The following is a 27,590-nucleotide window of genomic DNA, read 5'->3' on the forward strand; positions in this document are numbered from 1 at the left end:
GCCCCAGTCATGACTTATATGTACGAGTGTTTTGTTATTATTAATTGAATTATTAATGCGAGCGTGAGAGATGCCCGTGAAGAAGGGCGGGGTGGGGAAGAGTCATTCGTGATAGCTGAGATGTTGACATGGGCTGTTACATTCCAAACTAACATGTTACATCATTCAAAAAAAAAAAAAAACAAAAAATCAACCTAGCTATCCCATTGGAAAGTCCCGTGGGACGAGGTAAATCACTGTTACACGTCTCTATAAATTATGAATATATAACTTTATAATTATAAACATATAATTCAGTAATTATGAATATAAAACTGTGTTCATCTTGCAAGGTGGACACGATTTCATAACATAACGATTGAGATTTGGGGGTGGGGTGGAGTGTGGGTGGCCCCGTCAATCTTTGCTCGATACGATGCTTAATTATTCGGACAACAACATCATGGCTTTCTTGAAATTGCAAGCTCTGTTCGGTGGCAGGTGAGATTACTACATGCTGGCTGCGTGCGTGCCATTCTTCAACATTTAGGTACGTCCATCTTGAAAATGGTGATCCAATTCCAAATCTTCCAAAAAAAAAAAATTTATATTAATTTCAGTTAACTTCTCACTTACGAGATGTGGATTGAGGAAAGAGTAAATATCCAAAATGACCCTTTGATTATATCTAAATTCACAAATTGATCATCGACTTTCAATTTCAACCAATCAAGTTCTTAACTTTGTAATTTTGATACGATTTGGTCCTCCATCTATTTGACCGTTTGTTGACCGCGATCTTTGAGGATATATATATAATTTCACGTGCAAAGCTCAAGAGAACGCTCTTGGAGGTGATATCGTTGTTTCGGAGGGGGAAGTGCTTCTCCACTTGCTGCTTGGAGAGCACGAGCCAGTTCAACTTAGAGAACGCTCTTGGAGGTGACATCGCCGTTTCGGAGGGGGGAAGTGCTTCTCCGCTTACTGCTTGGGGATCCCGAGTCGGTTCAGCTTGCCTACATCGCTTGGAGTCACGACTTTCTCGAAGAGCCACTTCAGGGACTTCGGCGATCTATCTATCAAAAGCTATAATCTCTCCGGCATGGGGTGCAGCGCTAACAGTGGATTCAAATGTAACAGTGCGGTCTATAAATGCAACCGGAACTTTAAAAAACCGACGATGGACCATGAAATTACATATATATCCTAAAAAAGCGCAGTCAACAAATAGTCAAATAGACAAAGGACCAAATTGTGTTAAAATTGTAAAGTTAAGGACTTAATTGGTTGAAATTAAAAATCGATGACCAATTTGTGAATTTAGCTATAGTCGAGGGACCATTTTGGGTATTTACTCTTGAGCAAATGGCCGGAATTGTTAGACAATTATATTAGACCAAACAAACTACTGAAATGAAAGAGTATGGTAAGTGAATTGAAGTGGACAAGTCAGCATGGTAGTTCCCATTCTTTCATTATTTTATTTTATTCTAGATAACTTTAAAATTTTACAATCAGTACCTTTTTATTAAATTAATATAAATTTGTATAACCATCGTTTAAACAGAAATAGAAGATTAAAATGACCAAATTACTAAATTATCTCATAAATTAAAGTCAATTCAATAAAGATTGTAACAAAAGATTAAATGTAACAATACCAACAAAATCGTAAGCAAAATGTGATAATACCATAATAACCGTGAGATTACAATTCCAAGTAAGATTTTCATTCTCTTGTTTATCAATTGCCAAATCTTGAATTCAATGTTTATTTTTTATTTAATTATAATAAAAAAATAGATATTAATTAAAGACGCAAACTAAAACAAATCATATCTCGTTAAATATTCTAATAAGCTAGGCTAAAATGTAACAATTACATTTACTATTGTAATCATGATATTCAAGTATAAGTAAATTTGATTTGATTAAGTTGATAAGAATTACTTATTTTGTTCAAAAAATGGTCACGAGAATATGTAAAAAGAAAATACTTTTTTCTCTCTTATATTTTCTTTATGATGTAGTTTTTTTTTTAAAATTATTTATACCATGAATAATTGGTGGATTAAATTTACAATATAGTTATATCAAAATGATTAAAAGTGTTAATTTTTTAAGAAAAGAAAAACCTTATCCTATTCCTAATATATTATTGACTAAACAAATGACAAATCATGCAGCTGCACGTGGAAAACGTCATATGCAAAAAGCAGTTCTTTTTTTTTGAAAACAAAAAGCAGAACTTTTAGAATACTTTTTTTTTTTTTTTTTTTGAGAAAAACTTTTAGAATACCTATATTTCATTAGATTGTAGATAGGAGGCCTACACATTTTTGAGTGGCCAATAAACAAAGCGATAATAATGACAAATGACAAATATCATCATGTGATTATTAGGCTAATAATGCCACCCATTATCCAACTATTTTTTTTTAGTGCACCTAAAATTTTCACCGTCAAACACATTGACTAATTTTATCGTTAAATTATAGTTAGATATTTTTTTTGAGTGAGACAACTGGCATAGAAATTTAATGCTGTTCCATACCTAAAATCAAAGATCAAACTATTAACCTTTGGTTAAGGGTGGATGAGTCTTTAATTTCTCACTCAATCACACCCCCAAATTATAATCCAATTATTATGTCTCATCTATTTATCACACATTAATACAAATAATCAATCAACAACCAACTTGCATGAAAAAAGATTACATTATAACATCTAAATTTAAATTAAAATGACTTTCAATGAAATTATTATTTTTACATTATATTAAGTGGATTATATTTCGATTTTCGAGCCATATAGCAGTATTGCACTATATTGCCAGTATAGCCGGCTCTTGCATTATTAACGTTGTACTTTTTGTACATTATTCATGATGTTGTACCTTTGCATGATTAGGTTGGGCTGACGAACTTTTTTTTTTTTTTTTTTAATGGGCCATTCTTATGGGTCGTCTGCAATTGGTTTGGGACAAATGTTTTTTCTCGAATTTTGGTAGAAAGTGATTTTAAGTTGATGATTAAGTGCAGTGGTTGAGGGGTGTTGAAGGAGGTGAAGGATTGAGAGGCATATATTGTGAGTAATTTGTTGAGTTTGCACTGTTGCACTGTTTAAAGCATAATATATGTTATTTTAAAGTATAATGTACATTATATTATCTCAGAAGATCAGAAGTTTCATATTTTAACACGTAATGTACATTATTTTTACTCATATAATATTAACGATATCATTTTGAATCATAGTTCACATAATTATTTGTCCATTGCAATGTGGACCCGGTACATAGTATAACAACTATAAACCCAGCTGCAGGGCCCGCACCAATCACGCGTTGGATGCGTTAAATCGATTCACATGCAGTCCACAATCCCACAGAACAATGTATCACAACTCACAAGATGGCTATTACTCTTTAGGTGACATGACAGAGTGACAGAGACTGTCTTATTCCTCCGGCCATCTTCTGCTCACTAGCTAATCTTTGAGCTCAAAGACGGTGGTGGCCATTTTCTTGTAATGCCGCCGCCATCTTAGAGATGGATTGATGGTTTGGAAAGCTTTGGGGAAATTTGTCAAAGAAAGGCAGTGGATGTCTGGATGACGTTGATCGTAAGGTATTTGATAAAATTCCTCAGTTGTGCTGCCCATATATATATATAGACTCCACCAACTAGTAGCTAATACACTAAAAAATATAATTCAGTGCAGGCGTGTAGCCTCCAATATTTGTTATTAGTTACTCACTTTTAAAAAAGTGACTAACAATACATAAAAACAACATCATTCTAAATTTAAGAAACAAAATAATTGAAAACATGTGTTATATTTAGATAAAACATTTTTTTATGGCTTATTAAACCATGCAACTCAATAGATTAGAGGTGGCCAAATCCCGGACTTGGGTATAGATTAGCACTGATCAGGACCGGTCTAGGATAATCTGTGTCGATTCCGGGGTAGGTCCATAATTTTTAATTTATTTTTATATAAAATATTTATAATTTTTTTTTTTGAAATGAAATTTAAACCATTGATCCCATGATTAACAACGAAAGTTCTTACCACTTAAACTACTTCAACATTTTGATATACTAATGCTAATACATACACACACACACACTCACGCGCACTTTTTCAAAGTTAATATTTTTGTTTAAAATAATATTTTAACCATTAATCTCAAAATAAAAAATTAATATAATTTTCTACAAAATTAAAAATTTATAATACTTTAATAACATTTGAACTTATACTATTAAATTATTTTATAAGTTTGTAATATTATTTGATAACTTATAAACATTATAAAGTATATTATAATTTATAAAGTCCATGCTACTTGGGCCTGGGTCAGCTCGAGTTGGGCTCCAGACTATTTTTTATAGGACCTGAATCGGCCCAATATAAATCGGTTCAGGTTTGGGCTATGCTCGGTGAAGTCCATGCTTTTTTTTTTTTTTTTTTTTTTTTTTTTTTTTCGGTCCGATTTAGGACTGGTTCGACCTTCAATTGGTCCGTTGCCACTTCTACAATTCAAGTTATCATTTTGTTGTTTTGGTGCCTATTAAACCATTTGCAATTTGGTTATATTAACCGAGGGATTTTTTGGTGTTTTCTGTGTCTCTTAAAACATTTGCAATTTAGACTATTATTTTGTTCAACATAGAATGTTACGTAGTATATTTTGCTATAAGCGTAGTGTATATATAAATATTCATGGAGAGAACTTGATTATTTATTTATTTATTTTTTACAAAATGACCATTATGTTGTTTAATAATTTGAAAATTCAAAATAAATTGTTATTGTTAAAAAAATCTATAATTAATAGATTGAAATTAATTGTCACTTTCAATATAATTAAAGAGAAAAATTTGTATAGGATAATAATTTATGAAATGAGTCTACAATTTAGTTATAATTAATGAATTAAAATTATCATATTCCCTATTCCCTACATGGCTACATATAAAGATATATTATGTTAAATATATATATCTTACAAATAGGGATACTTGAATCCGTTCAAATCCTTGAGAGAGCGAAATAGGTGATGAATGTCCTTGCTTCCACTAACATTAAATTCGTTATGCATGCTCTAGGTATAAAGTGGATGAATATGCCAACGAGGGAGGTGCAAGGAATTTTGGTGGTGTCCTATCCCAAGTGTGTGATTAAGTTATTGAAGGAGGAGATCTTCCCTAAAGACCCTTGATTGTTTTGCTTGAAGTTTACAATCATGCGTTGTATTGCTAATGGGAGATGATCAAGCTAAATTATACGGAGTATTTATCAATATGAACGTAAATTTTCTTGTCATGATGTTCCTTGAACAAGATCGGGACTTGTGAATGTTGAACCAAGTTCTTGTTGCCTGTAAATTTGTAGAGGATTTTAAAGGGAAAAAATGATGAAATATGTCATTGAATTTTATATAAAAAGTAATAAGATTTATAAATTTTTAAAAACTTACAATTAAATAGTGTAACTTATCATTTTGGTGCACATGAGGCCAATAGCAGATTATTCACCTAGAATAACTGATCATTCGAGTTCGGGTGACGAAATCACGAACTGATGAGCGATTGCTGGTCGTTGTTATCAATAAAGAAGATGACTAGTAAGTCACCTTTTTCAGTGACTAGTTAATGGTGATTTTCAATTGCGACCGATGACAGTTATCATGTTACGTCATCATTAATTTTACTCGTAAATTATTAATTATGAATAAACGATACTTATTTAACTGATTTTAATAAATTAAAATAATTAATTACAACTTTTTAAAATTTAAGGTTGTAATATAAAAAAAAATAAATTTAAAGGCTTATTTCATCATTTTCTATTTTAAAGTGATGAAAGGGAGCAATTAAAAGGAAAAAAAAAAAAAATAGAGTAGAAATGAAGTTGCACATGTAAAGAAAGTCGAAAGCACCAAACCCAACAGACTAACGGTAGATCGTACGGAGAAGAGAGACCCGAAAATCGCAAATAGAAGCAACAGCAAGGGACAAATTGGGGAAAACAAAATTTAACGACCTCTTCGTGTATCGTGGCCGCTATGCATTTTCCTTCCTTGTCCAAGTTGCAAACACACAGAGAAAACGGAAATTAATCCCAAACAAACAACTTAGCGCCCATTCCAGCCAGAGAGAAGAACATCGGCGCCATTTTTGCCATCGCCATCGAGGCAAGGCACATACACAGGAAGCTAGCCCTAGACAGGCGAAATCGCAGGAGAAAGCCGGGAAGGGAAATGTTGCAGAGGCTGGCTTTTGATCTCTTTAGGGAGAGAAGAACATATAATAATAATAATAATAATAATAATAATAATAATAATAATCATATTTAATTTGAAAGTCTGCCATTGTAGCACCTGAAAATTAAAGCTTCTGCATGTGATCACTCTATCGGCCTCTCTCCATAGAGACCAACAGAATGAGCTGCATTACCAATATAAACACACCTACATTGGAACCAGAATCCCTAGGATGAGTTTCCCCGCATTGGGGTTCTGAAGCAAAATCGATCAAGGGTGAATTTATTTTAAAAAAATGGTATGAGCTTTCTTCAAAATTTTCACGCATATCTTCTACTTCTTCTTCTTCTCCTTTCCTGGCATTATTTTGTAAATATATAATATCTATCTGATGATTTATTGGGGACGTCAATAATGCAGTTGTAAGTCTGGCATGGTTTATTTATACTTGAAATTTTAGTTTTTGGACTATTTGGATATGCATGCCATGCCAATTGTGTGTAAGAGTACTGTATCATCGTAGCAATTACATATTGGTTCCGATCAGACTTTGAAATTGATGGTAAATATGCTTCGTTAACTGTATTTTGACAGTTTAATTTGATTTCTACGGATTAAGTGTTTTAGCTGCAACTTTTTGAAGGATGAAAGTCCCTCTATACTATTATGGAATTGCTGGTGAACAATGAAGGATGGCTTGTTTTTTCTTATTTACGTTTTACCATGCAAAATTTTTATCTAGTTAACAACCAATTCTAGTGCTGCACTCAATCTTTTACTAGTAGACTTCACATCTTTATAATGCATAATTTTTATTAATCATATATGCATTAAGTATATAATTTTTTTACTATACGTTCTTTTTTAAACTAATGATATGCTGATATGCCCTCTAAGTATAGGATCTCACTGTATATGTTGTGTAAAATTTAAAGCAAAACCTGTATAGTTCATTATAGAATTGACACGTATTTGCTACAAGATATGAAAGCAACAGTGGAGGAAGCTAATGAGGGGAAGTAAAGGAGATAGATTTGAGTGTTTAGATAATAACAATTTAAGTAAAACCTGTACACTTCATGACTTTCCAATCAGGTCCTACCAGTATTTCTCTCTCTTATTTCTTCATTTTTATATTCTGTTTGCATCAAGATTTCTGCCGTGTGTGTGTGTGTGCATGTTTTTTTTTTTTTTTGTTTTTTTTTTTTTTTAAATTTTATAATTTTAATATAATATGATTTATTGGTACATCAATTATTAAGCCTCTCTTTCAGTCTTTGCTAAGTGAAAAAATTATTTCCTGAAAAATATTCAAGATTACCATGTAATATATTATTTATTGCTCCTGGATATACTTGTCAATTTTTGTTTAGCATTTTTATCATAAATTTCGTTCCAAGCCTAAAATTTGTTTAGTTATTTGAGTACTTTCATTGTGTTAAAAGTTCCACATTAAAAAATAAGAGAGAAACATATGTATTTATAAGGTCATGGGTTAGACTAACTAATTGATTGGATTCAGTCTTTTAGTGTGGTTTGGCCCATGTGCTAACATGGTATCAGAGTTTGTTCGGTCCACTTTGTGTTCACCTCGGTTATCTGCCCATTTTCATTACATAAATGATGCAATTCAGTCATGCCAATCATTTCTTTAACAATAATTTTATGTACATACCACATAATTGATTTGACTGTGCATTTATTACTTTACATATATCTTTTTCATACTATTGTACGTTCTGTGCAGACTTCTTTGGCCGCTATTGTGGTTGGATCTCATGTTTGGGTTGAGGATCCTGATATAGCTTGGAATGAGGGGCATGTTTTGGAAGTCAAGGGTGAGGAGATTAAAGTAAAATGTATCACAGGGAAGACGGTAATCACTTTGCTTTGTGGTTTCTTTATATCTTTTCTTTTGAAAAAATGAAGTTCTAATGCTTTAATAAAATATTGTATATTTGTTTTTCTTGGAGACTTGAGTTCTTTTTGTTCTCTTCTCTTCTATATTGTTGTGATTTATGTGGCAGATGTCAGAAATGAAGTATTTTTCTTTGACCATTCAATGCTTTTATCTTGCTTGAGAAGTTCATGGAGATCAGTATCAGTCAATTATGATGTTTTGAAATCTCAGTTATGATATTATAAAACCTCATGATTGCCTTCCCTAATATTTCATAAATGGCCTAATGTTCAATCATCTATGTCTCCTTTGGTAACAATACAAACTACTTTTTGTTAATGTGATGCAAGATATAAAACTGGTTGTGGGTGCTGTTCTATGTAGGATTACTGTGGAGTAATGCTTTATTGTCACTATTATTCTATAAATACACTTATTCTCAGTGTTTCTGCATTTTATACCTTTTTGAGGCGCCTGCTTGGCGCTTTTAATAAAATAAATTTGGCTCGTCCAAATTAAAAGCTCATTCATAAGGAAAGAATAGACCTGAAATGAATTCAAATTATCCGCTGCCAATCAAATAGGGAATGCATTTCCACTAATGCTCTAAAGCTAGTATGTTTTCCATATATGAAATTTTTTGGTATGATCATGTTTTTCAATTGACATGGCATAGACATTTCATATTGAATGTGAAATTTGGGCTGTAGGTTGTAGCTAAGCCATCTAGTGTCTACCCAAAAGATACTGAAGCCCCTGAAGGTGGTGTGGATGATATGACAAAGCTTGCCTATCTGCATGAACCTGGAGTTTTGGCTAATTTAAAAAGTAGATATACCATGAATGAAATTTACGTAAGTACTCTATTTTGTACCTGTAATGCTTATTGCAATTTATGCATGAAATACAAGCGACTCATGTTTTCTTTGTTGTCATATCTTCATTTGAGTAGTTTATGGAGCTTACATATTCAATTGTTCCCTCAGACTTACACAGGTAACATATTGATCGCTGTGAATCCTTTTAAAAGGTTGCCTAGTCTATATGTAAAAGATGTGATGGAAAAGTATAAAGGATCTGCATTTGGGGAGTTAAGCCCTCATCCTTTTGCTATTGCAGATTCTGCTTACAGGCAAGCAGTCAATTGTCAATTCCTCTACCCATTTTAGCATGCTTTCTGAATTAATGCTTCTGATTGCAGACAGATGGTGAACGATGCGATAAGCCAGTCAATTTTGGTTAGTGGAGAAAGTGGAGCTGGCAAGACTGAAAGCACAAAAAGTCTTATGCAATATCTTGCATATATGGGAGGTAGAGCTGCATCTGAGGGGAGGTCTGTGGAACAGCAAGTCCTTGAGGTGTGTTTTCTCAACTAAATATTGATTCTCTTTATTAATTTGCCATTGTGTTGAGTCATGTTGAAATCATAGTCTGCTAAAAAAGGTCTGATGTTCTTTGTTTGGTAGTCAAATCCGGTTCTTGAAGCATTTGGCAATGCAAAAACAGTGAGAAACAACAATTCAAGGTATGAAATTTGCAATTTAAAGTGCTTGTTATTTACAACTTGGAATATGAAAGTTGATATGTTATTACTCCTTTGAGTTCTATCCCCTTTTTATTTGCCTGTTTTAGTCCCAGATGATCTGCTAAATTTACCTTTTACCAAATTTTGAGATATATTTCTTTGCAAACTTTGACTGATTTTTTAGATAGTTAAGGAATTTTTGAGACTTTGATTTTTGAGACTAATTAGAAGTTTTTATGTAATTTTTAAATATATAGTAATTTTATTTTCATGTATTGAATTTAATCATTCATCAGTAATGAATTTTAAGCAAAATTTGGTCAAACTGACCTAGAAACAGTGTACTGGCCAATTAAAATGGGACAGAGGAGCATTATTTCCCTTATTATTATCATTGTCTTAACTGATCAGAATTTGTTCACCAACATGTACTGGTGGCAGTCGTTTTGGTAAATTTGTTGAGCTTCAGTTTAACAAAGGTGGAAAAATCTCTGGTGCTGCTATCAGAACATATCTGCTGGAACGATCTCGTGTTTGTCAAGTGTCTGATCCTGAAAGAAATTATCACTGCTTCTACATGCTTTGTGCTGCACCGCCAGAGGTAAATTTACTCAAAGTAGATCTACACATTGAGGTTTTGGAAGTACTTTATTTATATAGATGTCAAATTCTTATAATTTTTTGCCACTTTGACGCGGACACTTCAGTTGAGTTTACATTCAACGCTATGCAAGAAATGAATGCTTTTCAGTTGCTCTCAAATCTAATCTATTAATGGCTTTTCTAAAAGTAAGTATTTATTGTGACTGTCTGGACACACCAGATGTGAGATGTGCACTTATAGTTATCAAGATTGAGGGGACAAGAACACAGTATAATCTCTTAGACTATAAATCTTTCTCATAAGGGATGAAGTGCTTTCAAGGTTTTTTCTCTTTTAATTTAAAACATATATCTTAGTCTGATGATTTAAATGGGCTGATGGAAACAAATAACCATTTACTATGTATAAAATTTCCCGATAGACTGTTAACTCTGATCTGGGGTCTGTTAGGACTTTGTCTTGCATATGAAAACCAGTCAGTGTCTTGCCCAATTTCTCCACTCTGCTGTTGCTTTCAGATAGCTGTATCCAAGGATTGATGTGTTGGAATGAAAAACTTTATTTTGTGTTCCTTGAAAAGTGATCACTGGTGATCCTATCAGTTAGTTGGTACTGAAATCTTATAACACTTATTCCCTACTGGGAACTCTGTGTGTGTGTGTGTGTGTTTTTTTTTTTTTAATTTTATTTATTATTATTAAATTTAAATGTTCTATTTTTCTCACATTTTCTAATAATTGATTTTAGGATGTTGCAAAATACAAATTGACAAATCCTAGGTCATTTCATTATCTGAACCAATCAAACTTCTATCAATTGGAAGGCTTGGATGAATCTAAAGAGTACCTTGCCACTAGGAGGGCTATGGGTGTTGTAGGAATCAATACTGATGAGCAGGTATTGGCATCTGAACTTAATTCACTATACATGATTTACATACTGATTCTTTGATGATGATGCCCATTTGCAGGAGGCAATTTTTAGAGTTGTGGCTGCAATACTTCACTTGGGTAATGTTGAGTTTGCAAAGGGAAAAGACCCTGATTCTTCAGAACCCAAAGATGATCAATCTCGTTTCCATCTTAAGACTGTAGCTGAACTTCTCATGTGAGGTTTCTTTTATCTCTGTTTCTTCAGATATATGTATTTTATTCTCCCAAGTGCCCAAAGAACAATTTCATCATATTGAAGTTTCATTTAGGTGTGATGAGAAAGCACTTGAGAGTTCCTTGGTCAAACGCATCATGGTGACTCGCGATGAGAAGATAACAAAATCACTTGATGCACAAGCTGCTGCAATCAATAGAGATGCTCTGGCAAAAACTGTCTATTCTAGACTATTTGATTGGTTGGTTGATGAAATGGATAGATGCTATTGAATCTTCATCAGTATCAAATGTTGTGCACTTAAAACTTCAATTTCTTTCTTACTCAGGCTTGTGGAAAAGATAAACAATTCTATTGGCCAAGATCCTGATTCCAACCTTTTAATTGGGATTCTGGATATTTATGGATTTGAGAGTTTCAAGACAAACAGGTGCTTAACCGGTATGCTTTTGTTATCATCATTCACAGAGGTTCAATTCTTGCAGAATACTGCATGAAAACTCTGTTCTTGTCTTGTGTACATAAGGATCTAGAACTAGTAATTTATGTTTCCACACTTACATTGACAAAACTATCCTTTCGTTTGTTTAGTTTCTCTATTTCCTCTTAGGTCCTATTTTTGGCATAATGGTAATTTTTTATGCTAATATCTATAGTTTGATACTCTAAGATGATTTTTGTTTTATTCTGTCAATGATACTAATTCTTTCTTGCAGTTTTGAACAATTTTGTATTAATTTGACTAATGAAAAACTGCAGCAACATTTCAACCAGGTTTGTACCTAAGATATATTCTACATGGCCTAGAATTGCTTTCATTGCCTAAACTGCAGATAGACAACAAAAAGACAGTAAACAGAGTGAAATCTAAAGTATTAATCTGATGCCACACACTTCATTTCCTTTGGCAGCATGTGTTTAAGATGGAGCAAGAAGAGTATACCAAAGAGCAAATTGACTGGAGTTATATTGAGTTTGTTGATAACCAAGATATTCTCGACCTCATAGAAAAGGTCAACATATGAATTAATGCCTAACTCTTGTTAGATTTTATTGAAATACTACTTCTTGATCCTATAGCACATGTAAACATATAGATTGCATTGCCAATTCATGTTAGATTTTGTTGAAATATTTTTATTTACTTAAACTTTCTTGCCTTTTCCATGTGATAACCAAATGTGTGTATGTCATTCATATTGGAAATGACAGGTAATGTTTCCAATTTGCATTGCTTTGATAAAACAGTATGTCCTTTGTCTGCTTCAACGTGGACTTTTTCCTTTTTGTTGTCATTATAGCACTTACCCCAATACACTGATTTTTCCTCTGAAGAAAATTTAAGTCCAGTGCTGCAAAACTTTTCAAGTATAATGGGAGGAGGAAGGAAAAACTTTAAAAAGAAGTAAATAATAGACTTCCTTATTCCTTGGACATCAGTGCATGCGCTTCCAATAACCCATGTGTCCTACAAAATTGATTTGTTTGTTTTGTCTTTGAAGAGTTTTTTTTTTTTTTTGGGTGATTGTGATCACACACACACAGGTTTATTTGCATTAAAATGTCTAGAATAAGTTTCATGATCTCTTATGTTAGAGTGCTAAGCTTGTACTTAATCTCTTTGGTCATGCACTTGCTGATTTGCATGATCTTTTATGTTAGAATGCTAGGCTTGTGCTTATTCTTTATTTCATTTACATGCTGAATTAATGCTCCATATATTTAATATCTTCAGAAGCCTGGGGGAATCATTGCTCTACTTGATGAGGCCTGGTAACAATGTTTAGGTTATTGAATTATCTTTTCAATCAGTTTCTTCTTTTGAGTGGACTACTAATTATGGTTTTACATTCCAAAATGCCTTAATTCCTTCATGTAGCATGTTCCCAAGGTCAACATATGAGACTTTTGCTGAAAAGCTCTATCAAACCTTCAAAGAACATAAGCGCTTCAACAAGCCAAAATTAAGACGGACTGACTTCACTATTTGCCATTATGCTGGGGATGTATATATTTCTCATACTTACTAATCCAGTATTTATGAAGAAAGAAGTGTTGCTTATTATGTCTGACTCTGGAAAATTTGATGTCTAGGTCACATATCAAACTGAGTTATTTTTGGATAAGAACAAAGATTATGTCGTTCCAGAGCATCAAGCAGTCCTCATTGCTTCAAAATGTTCCTTTATCTCAAACTTGTTTCCACCCCTACCCGAAGAAAGTTCTAAATCAGCAAAGTTCTCCTCCATTGGTACCAGATTTAAGGTAGGTTTTCAAACATTGATAGGGTTTGCTACTGCTCAAACTGGTATTTATGGTTAAGGAAACCTCTGAAAACCATTTTGGAAACCTACTCTAGTTTGATGTTATGAAAATAATACTACCTTGTACATGATGTAGCAACAATTGCAATCATTGCTTGAGACACTCAATGCCACAGAGCCTCACTACATTCGCTGTGTTAAGCCAAATAATCTTCTAAAGCCAGAAATCTTCGAGAATCCAAATGTACTTCAGCAACTTCGCTGTGGGGTATGCTTTTATAATTCCTAACAATACAAAATGATGATTGTATTTTCAAGCTTGGTCAATGAGTAGTTACATATTTCCAGGGAGTTATGGAGGCAATTAGGATCAGTTGTGCTGGATTCCCCACTCGGAAACCATTTGATGAATTTGTTAGTCGTTTTCGTGTCCTGGTTCCTGAGCTTATGAATCGCGGGTATTTTGATTTCATTAGTAACTTTTCAGTGTCTGAGATTTCTATCTTTTGTTAATAGAACTTTCGATTTTCCTGTTGTATGCTCTTACTTCTTTTCACCACTTCCTCTCACGACTCTTTTAATTGATAGTCACAAAGACGTCGAACTTTGCAAACGCGTTATAGAGAAGGTTGGCCTCAAAGGTTATCAGGTACTGTATTTGTCTTTACTAATGTGGCCTCAGTTGGAAATAAATGGAATGTTGATCACAACTAATTGATTCAGGATGGAAGAGTGTCTTTTCCTCCATTATGGTAATAACACATTGATATCTCCACCTCAACTAAAAGTTTAAGTTGTTAGAGAGATGCATTCATAATTTTACTATCATTCTCAACATGCCACTCAATGTGGGAATATGTGTCTAGCATGTGGAGTATTGGACCTTGCTGAAAAGACACACATGGGTGGTGACTGGTGGGAACAGGAACTGAACCTGCTCTGATACATACTTCATCTTAACTAAAAGATTAAGCTGTTAAAGAGGAGTGTGACAGTTGTGTCTTTATACTCTATATCCAAGTGACTGTTATTTTGCTATTCAACATTTATGGCTTGTTCTTTGTGTTGACCAAAAGTTCTTGCAGATTTAATTGTTCAATTCCATATTTATTCCTTTTATTTACAGTTGGAAGTTAATTACCTCTGTTTTGTTTTCATTTAAACTGTTAGCTATTTATCATGCAACACATTGGAGGAACAATTTATCTGGCAAAAGTTATGTGGTCTAGTAAGCTGGTTTGTCACATCCATCAAATATGATAAGATGTTTACTGCTCATATATCAATTACTATTTTGAAAATATCTTATTTGGCTATTTGAAACATTAAATATGTTTATAAAATACTAGAGCATTCCACACCTAAGGTTATGTATGTATATATGTGAATGTTGATGAGCTTTTTGTGTAGTTTGTGCTAACAATAGTTCATTGCAGATTGGAAAAACAAAGGTGTTTCTTAGAGCTGGTCAGATGGCGGAACTAGACTCTCATCGAAACGAGGTCCTTGCAAGATCTGCATGCACTGTTCAGAAAAATGTCCGCAGATACTTTTCCCGCAGAAAGTATATCATATTGCGGGGTTCAGCCATAGGAATCCAAACTGCGTGCAGGGGTTGGTCTAGAACACTCTATCTTGTTTTATTGATTCAATAATATAAGCTTGAAACTTCCTTAACCTAATCATGGAGGTGAAAACAGGTAAACTGGCACGCAACCTCTTTGAACGCAAGAGGAGAGAAGCGGCTTCTCTGATGATGCAAAAGTGTGCACGAATGTTCATTGCAAGGAGACATTATAGAATATTGTGGGCTTCAGCAGTGTCCATCCAGACCCCAATGCGCCGGATGGCTGCTCGTAATGAGTTTAAATATAGAAAAGAAACAAAAGCAGCCATCTTAATTCAGGTACCAAATTTAGCTGAGTTATGGGCAAATAGTAGTTTTGGCAAGATCAACTCGTTCAAGCTCTTACTTCCAAGATAATCAATTCCAATCACAAATGAATATGACATAGTGGCCATGTTTAGTTTTAGGGGATACAATACAATAGGTACTTTTATCTTATCCAGTGGCCATAGCAGGTTCTTAGAGACTGGAGTGTCAACCTTTATTATTAATTCTCCTCATTTATTTTCCTTCTTAAGTGGAATTACTTATTTATCTCTAGTCCTATCATGCCGGATTCTGTGACAACCCAACAGGGTTAATGTGCCACCAAAACACGAAATACGTAAGATTTATGTCAAGTTTATGTCATTTAGTTCTACTGAAACTGATATATATTAAAGCTTGATCTTTGACTACTGTTCCAACTAATGGTTTCCAAATATTACGTAAACCCTTAGCTTGATGTTTTGACCTGCCCAACGTACAGCCCTAATTCTTTCTTGTAGAAACTGGAACTTATTAACTGTGAAATATTTGTACTTGGAATACCTATGCAATCTGTTCAAGTTTTTCTATCTTACAAATTGCCTATTTTTATACTTTACACTTCCAATACTTGCATAAGAGCAAACCATCTTAGACTCAATAGTTATTTTCAAAATCAATTCATGGTCTTCTAAATTACATTCTAGACCCATGTAAGGTATGATCTGTCTATCATACTCTAAAAAATCTCGTGTGCATCTTTGTGTTTAACTGAATTAAATTTGATTCCAGAGACATTGCCGTGGACACTTGTCACGCCTGTCTTATAAGAGGATGCATAAGGCTGCGATTGCTCTACAATGTTTTTGCAGGGTTACATTTGCCCAAAATGAACTACGCAGGCATCAGCGGGTGAGAATTCATTTTTCTAGTTGGCTTCTGTTTCTCTTTAAGCACTGCTACTGCAGGCAAGCTACTCTGCCTGTTTTTATTAGTTTTTGCATACATCGTTCTCCCCATTTTTCACCTAAAATGCCTCAGAGTAGTTAGTAATTTTAAGTATGTTTATACTTTATACTATGTTATAAATGGATTTAGAACAATGGATAATGTTTCTTTTATAAGGGTTGCTTTCTCTGCTAACTTAGGTAGTCTGGAGATTACTGACCAAAGCTGAATCATAATCATCTGTTTGTTGCCTTAGGACTATTAATCGTTGTAGGCAACATATTTAGAATTCTATTTTGTGGGTCAGTTAATACTACTGCCATTGCTTGCTTGGTTCATTTTGCCAGCGATTTTATTCAAGGAGATCCAGTATTACCTTTGTCTCATTCCATTTTTTCACAAATTTAGAAGGTCAGCCTTTGTCAAAAGTTATTCAAATTTATCATGTAGTCACGAGGATTAGAAAGCATGGAGACATGTACAATATCAACTGGCACTACTTGTCACCATTGTCTTGCATTCTTTCAAACAAACTGGTGAATATGTCTAAAGGGAATGGATAAGTCTAAAGAAAATCCAGTATTATGATGCAATAAATTTTGAATTGCTATGAAAAAGCAAGATCAAATTTGATGAATTTTGCAGCACCATGAAAAATGTTTTTAAATCTTTGCCTTGATGGAATTTGTTTATGATTGCTATAGGATATCTGTTGACTGTCTTGATTTTTCTTGTCTAAGTCAGGCAGCAAAAGAATCAGGTAATCTGCAAAAACAAGTTGAAGAGCTAACTGAGCAATTGCGTATGGAGAAGCGCCAGAGGGTAAGTATGCTTCCTTGATGATGGAAATGATGTTAGCCTTCTATCCGAGATTCTTCACATTTTTCTGGATACACATTTTGAAGCTATTCTGTACAAAGCCAATGCTTGTTTTCTTTAATGTTTTCCCCTAGCCTTCAGTCTTACCTGGAATGGGACAAATAATTACATTTCTGTAGCATGGTTTACCAAATTTTTAGTTTCATGTTAAAGTTACATACATGTGACAGTTCATGACATTTCTTCAGATAGGTTATATAGACTAGAGAGAAGAATGATCTGCACTCAAATGAATATCTGAATGGAACAGAAAATTCTGCCTATGCTACTGAATTGAAATGTTTGAAACATCAGAGCCGCTATGAAGTCTCAGTAAATTTGGTTATCTGATTATACATTTATGATCTTTGTGATAACCTGAAGGAAAAATGAAAGAAAATATGATCACCTTGCTTCTACTTTCCAATTACGTTTCATTTTTTTTAATCATTTTAATAGGTTGAATTGGAGGAAGCCAAAACCCAGGAAATTTCTAAACAACAGTCTGCTTTAGGAGAAATGGTGGAAGCCAAAACCCAGGAAATTTCTAAACTACGGTCTGATTTAGAAGAAGTGAAGGAAGCCAAAACCCAGGAAACTTCTAAACTACAGTCTGCTTTAGAAGAAATGGAAGCCAAAACCCAGGAAATTTCTAAACTACAGTCTGCTTTAGAAGAAATGGAAGCCGCCAAAACCCAGGAAATTTCTAAACTACGTTCTGCTTTAGAAGAAATGGAAGCCGCCAAAACCCAGGAAATTTCTAAACTACGGTCTGATTTAGAAGAAATGAAGCTTCGGTTTGAAGAAGTTAAACAATTTCCCACAGACATTGGAAAGACTGCTAGCGTGGAGGAAGCCAAAACCGTGGAAAAAGCAAACCTACAGTCAGCAGAAAAGATTGATGAGCAGATGATTGCTGCCCAAGTGGTCATTGATCGTGATGATCCTGAAGCGTTTAATAAGCTTACTGATGAAAATGCAAAGCTTAAGGTGAAGTTGTGAGTTTTTTATGTATGCCTTGTGTTCTTTAAAGAGAAGTTGGCTTGCTAAGATCCATATTGCATGCATGTTTGCCACTGCCGCCATAATCTGTTCATTCTTATGTGTGTAGGGTTTAGTTGCCTCACTGCAGAAGGACCGTGATGAAAAAGACAAGCAGCTTATGGATGCAGAGTCCAAAGTAATTGAGCTAAAGACCGAAAACCAGAGGTTGAGACTTGTCTATTCATCAAATATACAACTCAGCCTAAAATAATTGAAAACAACTATACTCAAGATTATTTATTTATTTATTTATTTATTTTTCATTTTGATGTACAATCTTTGAATCTTATACCTCATTATCATCTGAGTTCGGTGAAGCTGGAGCATCATATTCACTTCTTTTTTTTTCCTGGATTGTTTTTGGCTTTGCATCTTATGTCAGGGTTAATGAGTTAAATTCTGATTTTGAAACTGAAGTCCAGATACTTAGACAACAAGCATTGTTGAATTCAGAGTCCAGAAGAATGTCTGGACACCTTTCAGGAACCCCTGAGGTCATGATGCCACAAATCTTTTATTTTTAGGTTTCTCTTTGAGATGTTTCTTACTAATCTTTTATTTTCTGTTGCAGCTTTCAGAGAATGGTGATCAAGTGAGTGAAAAAATTCAGCTACTTGCTTCTTTTTATCATGCATTGTATAATGATTGCTTAATCTGGGATGATTAATGTTTGAAGATTATCTATATAGGAAGATGAAAATGTGTCACCCAAGGAACTCGGCTCAGAAGCTGATAGGCAGATGAGCAGATCCCAAAATGAGAGGCAGCGGGTCAGTTTGTTATTAGAACATGAATTATCTGATAATAATGAACTTATTTCTTTCTGATAAGCAGTATGTGTTTACTTACAACTTGATTTATTTTCATAAATTTCAACTATGTACCATAAATAAATTGCTCGCACTTAGTTCAATTATTAGATCCCAGAGTCACTCTTTGAAATTACACTATGTGTAGGACCTTAAAAGAATTCGATCATTTTTTATGATCTTCTACTGGTGTTGGTTGTGACCTCTACATTATCACTATTTGGTATAATATAATAGAGAGGGTGTAGATAGACATTACTTTCCCTATCCTATGAAAAGAAACCAATGAAACTATAATAAAGAATCTAACTCTAACCACGAATGATAATTTTCTGTGGTTTTTATTTGTAACATTATGCTCTCTCATCTATGGATATTGAGAAAAGTAGATCAAAACATGGGAAAACAGTACTACAGTGTCTAAGATAAGTTGCCCCAGATGTTGTTGATTCCATTGACATTTCCGTGTGAGATCTTTATAATTCCAATGGTTGTGGCATGGATTATTAACCATGGCTGTGCGAGCTGAGAGGAACTACTGCCTCTCCTGGCCTAGAAAACAACAGGACCGACCATCAGCCATAGGTGTCTTTAGTTGGGAGCCAGAGGTTAGCAGAAGTTTATCAGTAGTAAGGGCAAGTTAAAGCCTTCTGGAGCCTAGTGTACTTTGCTTTTATTTCTTAATTAAACTGGCGGTAGTATAAATAACAGTAGAGGAAAATGTAGAAGAGAAAACAAATTGTTATTTATCGGAACCTTTCTAAATAGCAACTTTGAGCAAGAATTTTTAACTAGAAACTCTACTTGATGGAAATAATATATGACAGACAGCGAATGTCTCTATAGATAGCTTTTTGTTTTCAAGGCTTAAACTTAGTTATCATTTTTATTGTAATTCATGCAGTCAGCAGTGTTGAGCTTGCGAAAAGAGCTATCTTGTTTATCTTTCCATCTACTTGTGGTAGTGAGGTCTAGTAATGATTACTCAGGAACATAGAAGGAATAAGAATTCAAATAATACCATGAACCCATATACAGTTGATCACTATAATGGCTTTTAACTTTGAATCAAATGCTTATCACATTGGTGCATAGCAATCACTAATCAAAAGAAGGGTGCACCAAGCGTTGGGTGCTGGGTTCACTTGTACTGTTGTACATGAATTGGAAAAGGAATTGCATATCTTTGGCAAAAAATTAGCCTTGTGGAGGAAGATGAAAGATAATGTTTTATTCTGTTCATATTTTTGACAGATGAATACAGTGCAGAAATGCTACTAACTTATTTTATGTTCTATCCCACTGTTGCAGGAGAGTGTTGATATTCTTATCAGATGTGTCACAGGATATATAGGGTTCAGTGAAGGAAAGCCAGTTGCCGCATTTACCGTATACAAATGCCTTCTCTACTGGAAATCCTTTGAAGCAGAGAAAACTAATGTATTTGACCGTCTCATTCAGATGATTGGTTATTCTATAGAGGTGATTGCCCATACCTTGGATAAATTAGTGATATGGCTATCCTACAATCTGAATGTGATTGTGAGATCTGGTCTTATTTATTATCATCTATTTATGGAAAATGCGCCATAAAGCCTCCTCCATCATCAAAATTCATTGAGAAGTTTGCTCATTGTGCATCCAAAGAAAGGAAAAAGTATGACATTATGACTTGCTGCTTGCTCATCTTGTTTTTAACCCATCATTTGCCCAAATAGAGCTTAACAAGTACTGCAAATACCAATGTGTGTGTGAGGAAATGTCTATGGTGCTGCATGCTTGAACCTTATCTGAGGAGCTCTCCAGACTCTTATTCCATTCAAAATGTTCAAACTCGAGACTTTGCTTATGTTAAGGGAATCCAAGCTCTTTTTACTTGAATCATAGGTCGTTGATATGCTTGGTAAAAATGTATTATGTGCTTTGCCTGTGATATAAAGAGGGAGAGAGCACAACTATCTGCCAGCTATACTAGAGCTTGTCTAGTAACAGAGGATGCTTATGAATCTTGCTACTACTACTAATCTTGAAAATGTTTCTTCTCTCAGAATTCCCTGCCAGTTTAACTCCTAAAGTTTTCCTGTTTAAATATATGTTTGGAAAAAATTAAAATAAATCTTAAGATAAAGTCTGCTTTTTAATGTGCTTGTTTTCCTGTAATGTCATTCACAGGATGAGACAAACAACAATCACATAGCATATTGGATGTCAAACACATCTATGCTATTGTTTCTACTTCAACAGACACTAAAGGCTACTACTTCATCTCCACTTCAAACTGCCCAACCAACATCCTTTTTGGGAAGGATGTTTAGGTCATCTTTTACTGCATCCAGCCTCTCAATTCGTGGGCTTGATGGTATCAAACTGGTTGAAGCAAAGTATCCTGCTTTGCTGTTCAAGCAACAGCTCACTGCCTATGTAGAGAAGATTTATGGAATCCTTAGAGATAACATGAAAAAGGACCTTTGGCTTCTACTTCCTTCATGTGTCCTGGTATCAAATTTTCCTTTTTAAAGTTGGCTTATGTGACACACACTTCTACATTAGGTTTTTTGTAGGAAAAAAGCTAGTATGATTGTTCTCATTGATTAAAGAGTTATTTATAGGTAATGCAATAGATATCACTGATAAAGTATATGCTGAAATCAAACTTAAAAAATAACAAACTACATCCCTAATATCTGTAAAGAGCAATAATTCAAATTCAAAATTAGTAGCTAAAAATCATATCAAAGTAGAATATCTAATCTAAAGAATACACATTTCAACCTTCCTTGATTCTTTTGCTGTAAGCTCCCGTATTCCTCCTCAATTGCTCAAACCTTGACTTAGGTAGTGCTTTTGTTAAAATATCAACCAATTGCTTCAGTTTTGCAAGGCAAAAGAATCTTCCTGTTATTCTGGACTTCCAAAGCATGCGATTTTATTTTGAAATGCTTGTTCCTGCCATAGAAACTGGAGTATTTGAAATTGAGAATGCAGTTTGGTTATCAACAAAAATCTCAGTTGTTTCTCTTTAAATGAAATTCAAATCTGTCAGTGACTTTCTCAACCAAATTGCTTGATTCACTGAAGCAGTCTATGTAGTGTATTTCATACTCCATAAGTAATAGTTCCTTGAAAAAATCTATGCACTTTGTTTGCAGCCCTGAAAAGAATTTCACGTGCACAATATATAGATATTGAAGTGAACTCACAGAGCACATGATATAGGTCTTGTTGCTATCAAGTACACCAATCACCCTACAAGGTTTCTGTATGTCTTGTCATCTATCTTTTTATACCAATCTCTTGTAGTTTGTTTTAGGCAATAGAAAGATTTCTTGAGAAAGTACACGTTGTCTTTGCTTCCTTTCACAACAAAATCTTCAGCTTTCTTGATGTAGATTTCTTCCTTTTAAGTACCCATTGGGAAATGTAGACTTGAATCAAGTAGAAAAATCTTCCATTCTTGCTGAGTTGCTAATTCAAACAGAAATCTTATGGCATCAAGTCTTGCTACTGGAGCAAATATTTCTGAAAAATAAACACCATACTATTTTGTAGCACTCACTACTAGCATTATTTTGAGTGCATTAAGAGAACTATCAACATTCTATATGCTTCTGAATGCCAACTTTAGCATTCTTGTGTCAACCAAAACACATGGGTCTCTTTCTTTTTAATCATTTTTAGCTTGTCCTTCCATCTTGATCAAATACAACAATACTACATCCTTCATAAATATCAGTTATGGATGACTGGATGTTGTACCTGTTGCAGGCTCATGGTCACTTGCTTCATCCCCAAACATTTCAATATCTTGTTCCTAAATTGATTGGAGAACTATTGATGTATTCTTTTAGGCTCCACTTCTAATTTCTCCCAATCCCAAGTTCCAAGTTTATTAATCATTTAAACCTGATACCATTTCTGTTAACAGTTGATATATATTGTAGCCTTTAGTGATATTGCTATACACAACAAAGATTCTAGTGTCAGACTTCTAGTCGAGCTTGTCTCTCTTTAATTTTGGCACATGCGTGAACCACAATCAACCACTCTTTGGTGCAGAATAGATGGGATTAATCCATGCTAAGTCTCAAAAGGAGTATTCTTTTTCAATACTTTTTCTTGGCATTCTTTGAGCAAGTAGACTACAGTATTGACTACTTTAGCCCAAACTTTTGCTGGCCAATTGTCTCAAAGAGTAAACACTTTGTCATATCTACCATCATTTTGTTCTTTCACTACTCTATTTTGACGTGGAGTGTAAATTATTGTTAACTGATGATTGATTCCTGCATCCTCACAAAACTCGCTAAACTTCTTAGAATGAATGAATTGCATAATTCTATTACATTTTTTTCTCAAATCAACACACTGCAATTAAGAATTTCTGAGCAGAAATACAATCAACACTAACAATTACAATACTCTGAGCTAAACGGGGATGGAATACCCTTTATACCAAAAATCTCCATATAGGATTGCTTTTGTTGGGGTTTGAATCCTAAACCTTTAGTCAAGGGTGTCTCACCTGAGTCACCTCTATCATTTTGATCATGGGTCATTGGCAATAAATCTATTATTAGTTAAACAAGATGATAAGTGGAATTTTAAATTTCTCTATTTTTCTATTTCCATTTATTTTTTTTTATCAAGTTTGTTTCTAAATCCAGTACCCCACCTGTGTTTAAAATTTTATTAGGTGTGGCTCTGAGTTGTATACTTGTAAGTGCATATGATTTTTATGTAATCAATTTGTCTCTTTCAACCAGGAAACTCTGTGCATGAACTCTATCTACGTGTACCAATTTTCAAATATCTAATATCTTTCTACTCATCGTATTTAGGCACCTCAAACAGCAGATGGAAACTCTTCAACCGGTCCCTGGCAAAGCATCACTGAGAACCTTAACAGACTTCTCGACATACTGAAAGGAAATTATGTAAGAAAATGTCCAACTCAAACATTGTGTCTGTTGATGTATATATAAATATTAAATATAAATATATAATGCTACTGAAATTGTTGTTTCAGGTATTTCCATTTTTTATCCAGAATATTTTTTCTCAAATTTTCTCTTACATGGATGTACAGTTATTTAACAGGTAGTGTTTCTATCTTTCAGTTCTAATTCTATATTCAAATGATTATAGCAGGTAACTACAACTCTTCTCCTAACATTATTAAAACTACAGCCTCCTTAGCAAAGATAAATGTACTCTCAAAAATGGGGAATATGCCAAAACTGGGTTAGCTGAAATAGAACGATGGTGTGGGCAGGCAACAGAAGAGGTACTCTAATATAAATGTATTGGTACACCCTAAGCACATATATGATGTCTTTACAGTGTAACAATATCTTGATTTACGTAGTAATGTCAAACATGTTGATGCAGTATGTTGGTTCCTCTTGGGATGACTTAAAACATGTAAGGCAGGCTGTAGGATTGTTGGTATGTTTTCTTGTTTGCTTTATGACAAAGTAGTTTCGATGTTAAACATGATTTCATATTCTTTGATAGAAGACCAACTTTTATGTCATGGGTGGAGCGCTTTGCAACTATGGACTTTAAGGCAGTAGTGAGATGACTTTCTTACCAGTCTTCTGACTTAAACCGATTTAAAATTTTCAGGTTCTGCAAGACAAAGCAAAGATTACATACGATGATCTTACAACTGACTTGTGCCCTGTAAGATATTTTATATGAGTACTCAATGCTTTTCTTGTTTCATTGTACTCGGGTTTGGGGACCTCATCTATCATGAATCCATTGATGCCAGTCGTGGCAAGTAATTGTCTTTAATTCCTTTTTAAATGCTTAGGATGGGAAGCACTACCTACTACAAACTAGAAATCAGGAGTTGTGTGTAGTAGAGATGCATGCACAAGTTTGAGTTTTGATTATTCATTCACATTGCCATCTTCTAATATTTTTCCAGGCTCTGAGTAGTCAACAGCTTTATAGAATATGTACACTTTGCGTGAATGAGAAGACTACTGAAGCTGTGTCCCAAGATGTGAGTTTCGTTTTTCCTTTTCTTTCTCTTTTATCTTCCTCTCTACAGGTTTGACAGTGAAAATGGATAGTCAGGGAATATAGAGCTTGAATTGTACGAGAATCCAAAATTTTGTATTATATACGATATGCTACCATTTCTGTGGCACTGAAAGAAAGACCTTGAATTTTGTAGGTAATTTCAAGAATCAAGTTACTATTAGAGGATTCGGAAGAAGCTGCCAGTAGTAACTCTTATATGCTGGATGACAGTTTGATGAGGTATCATATTAAGAAAGAAGTTTCAATTCGGTCGTTAAATATATGGAAACTGGATGTATATATGTGTATTAATATTGAAGCTAATTAAGGATCTGGCATTTTTCGTTTTCCTGCAGTGTCCCCTTCTCAACTGAAGGCCTTTATCTTTCCCTCAAGGATATTGATTTTACTGGTGTGAAAACTGCTGAAGAACTCAATGAAATTCCAGCCTTTGATTTTTTAAAAGAATAAGGCCAGTAATTCAGTGGTTTCTTCAGCACTACACTACACTTACTTGTTCAGACTTTCCCACGTAAATATCAGAAAGATGATTGTATTAGATGAAGGGTTCTACTTGCATCCATGGCACCATGCATGCATGCATGCATAATTGTATATATATACACAACAGCATCATATCCACCACCCCCCAGGCCAGGCCATTATATTACAGATCAGAGTTGTTTACTTCCAAATTTTGTAAAATTTTAGGTGTACTGTAGTAGAAGGATATATAGAGAGCATTGTTACTTTGAATTATCCTGCAGCTTACTAGCTTAGTACATATATAGAGATATGATCGAACTACCTGGCCTGTACTGTAGCCAATTCATGGCAACATTCTTGATTGTGTTTGTACTGGGGTAAAAGGCACTCAAAATATAGAATAAAGTTTGTTTTTTTTTTTTTTTTTTTTCCAATAAATATTGTTTCTCCAAACTTAGCTTCAATTTAATTGTCCATTATGGTATTGTATGACATGAATATATGATGTTATCACAGTGATTACTCACTAGCATACATGCATATAGTACTTTTAACTTCAGCTTTATATTATATTTGTCGCACTTTTTAGCAAATTAAAATATATAAATCAAAATTAGAAGGTGATTACTCCAAAATAATGATTATGTTTATAAAAAAATAAAAATTGAAGCGCATACAGAACTGGAGATCAACAGATTTAGTGTAAATTATTAGTATACTACTACATATTCATTTTTAGTGTATTATAAGTTCATTTTGACTTACAATATACTAAAAACAAATATCTATCAAAGTATAATGAACTTACTAAAAATAATATATAATATGGAGTACACTACAAATGAATATGTATTAATATAATTTTCCTTAATCAAATCTCAAGTGTGTGATTTTTTTAATTTACATTAACAGTGTATTTAATATTTAATTAAGAATGTAATTGTATTCAATTATTAACAACACAATTAAAAAAAGAATATTAACTGAATATTTAATTTTTTTTCCCTGTCTGATGAGAGAGATCAGAATAGTTGCTCCTTGGGGGCAAAAACTAACAATATGTATTTATGTAGGTTTAGGTTTAATTTTCTGATCTATTTATGTGTATTTATATTAAAATTAAATAATGTGTGTGTTTAGATTTAAAGAAGACATTTGGATCATGTGTATTTAGTTTAAAATAATACATTTAATGAATATATCGTAAGTATTTATGCAAAACAATGTATGTGTAGGGTACAAATTGTGTGTATTTAGCCTAAAACAATGATGGTAAAATGTGTCAATCTAATACCTATATAGTTTATCACTGATGCATGGAAAACTTGTGTATATATGATAACAATGGAAGTTCTATATATTTACATAAAAATGCTATTATATATTTTTCATTTAAATAATATATGGATCATATGCATTCAAACCACTTCGGCAAAACCAATATTTCCTTACCTAACAACCTCAAATCACCTACTCTAATACCAATAGTTAGATTAAACGTTTACCATTACTCCAAAAGTTATAACTAATAGTGAATATGAAACTTTATTTCTTTATACTTATATAACAGTTAACCAGTTAACGTCATATTTTAATGGTAGAATATAATATAATGTTTGACTATGTCCTATAAACCTCTGTCCAACAACATTTCTTATATATATCCATATAGGAGGTACATCAGATAAAAGTCTAATAATTCAAGTGCAAATGTATGCATTCCGCATCACTATGAAGTGCATTTTCATACATGCACGCATATATAGTGTACTTAAGAATATTTGTCGCTCTGAAAGTACACCGCACAAAATTACAAATACATTTGATGATATATAAAAATGCATTAAGCTAAGATAGTTGCACGGGTACATAGCATAGAATGTACC

The 27,590-nt window shown here is 33.6% G+C and overlaps 1 protein-coding gene across 1 annotated transcript; it reads left to right on the plus strand.

Moving 5' to 3' along the window:
* The first annotated feature begins 618 nt into the window (after window positions 1-618).
* On the plus strand, window positions 619-26,120 carry LOC109161706 (myosin-6-like). The gene is made up of 40 exons (XM_019310196.1): window positions 619-636; window positions 3,555-3,611; window positions 8,004-8,132; window positions 8,867-9,010; window positions 9,143-9,288; window positions 9,358-9,514; window positions 9,623-9,681; window positions 10,123-10,282; window positions 11,033-11,182; window positions 11,256-11,392; window positions 11,487-11,633; window positions 11,721-11,822; window positions 12,109-12,166; window positions 12,304-12,405; window positions 13,128-13,165; window positions 13,272-13,398; window positions 13,487-13,657; window positions 13,793-13,924; window positions 14,005-14,114; window positions 14,245-14,305; window positions 14,827-14,892; window positions 15,093-15,270; window positions 15,357-15,562; window positions 16,322-16,441; window positions 17,222-17,299; window positions 17,795-18,325; window positions 18,447-18,544; window positions 18,762-18,873; window positions 18,951-18,971; window positions 19,069-19,149; window positions 20,500-20,670; window positions 21,361-21,684; window positions 24,027-24,122; window positions 24,215-24,285; window positions 24,376-24,472; window positions 24,577-24,633; window positions 24,814-24,870; window positions 25,121-25,198; window positions 25,373-25,458; window positions 25,575-26,120. Exons 1-40 carry the CDS (start codon window positions 619-621, stop codon window positions 25,687-25,689), a joined length of 4,848 nt encoding a protein of 1,615 aa, XP_019165741.1. The 3' UTR covers window positions 25,690-26,120.
* Window positions 26,121-27,590: the final 1,470 nt, after the last annotated feature.

The sequence above is a fragment of the Ipomoea nil genome, unplaced genomic scaffold (genome assembly GCF_001879475.1).
Source record: "Ipomoea nil cultivar Tokyo-kokei standard unplaced genomic scaffold, Asagao_1.1 scaffold2926, whole genome shotgun sequence".
In the NCBI taxonomy this organism is placed as follows: Eukaryota; Viridiplantae; Streptophyta; class Magnoliopsida; order Solanales; family Convolvulaceae; genus Ipomoea; species Ipomoea nil.

Coding starts and splice junctions, on each gene's coding strand:
- LOC109161706 (XM_019310196.1), top strand. Junction 12,167..12,303: donor TGCAGCAACATTTCAACCAG/GTTTGTACCTAA, acceptor TTCCTTTGGCAG/CATGTGTTTAAGATGGAGCA. Junction 13,166..13,271: donor GCTCTACTTGATGAGGCCTG/GTAACAATGTTT, acceptor TCCTTCATGTAG/CATGTTCCCAAGGTCAACAT.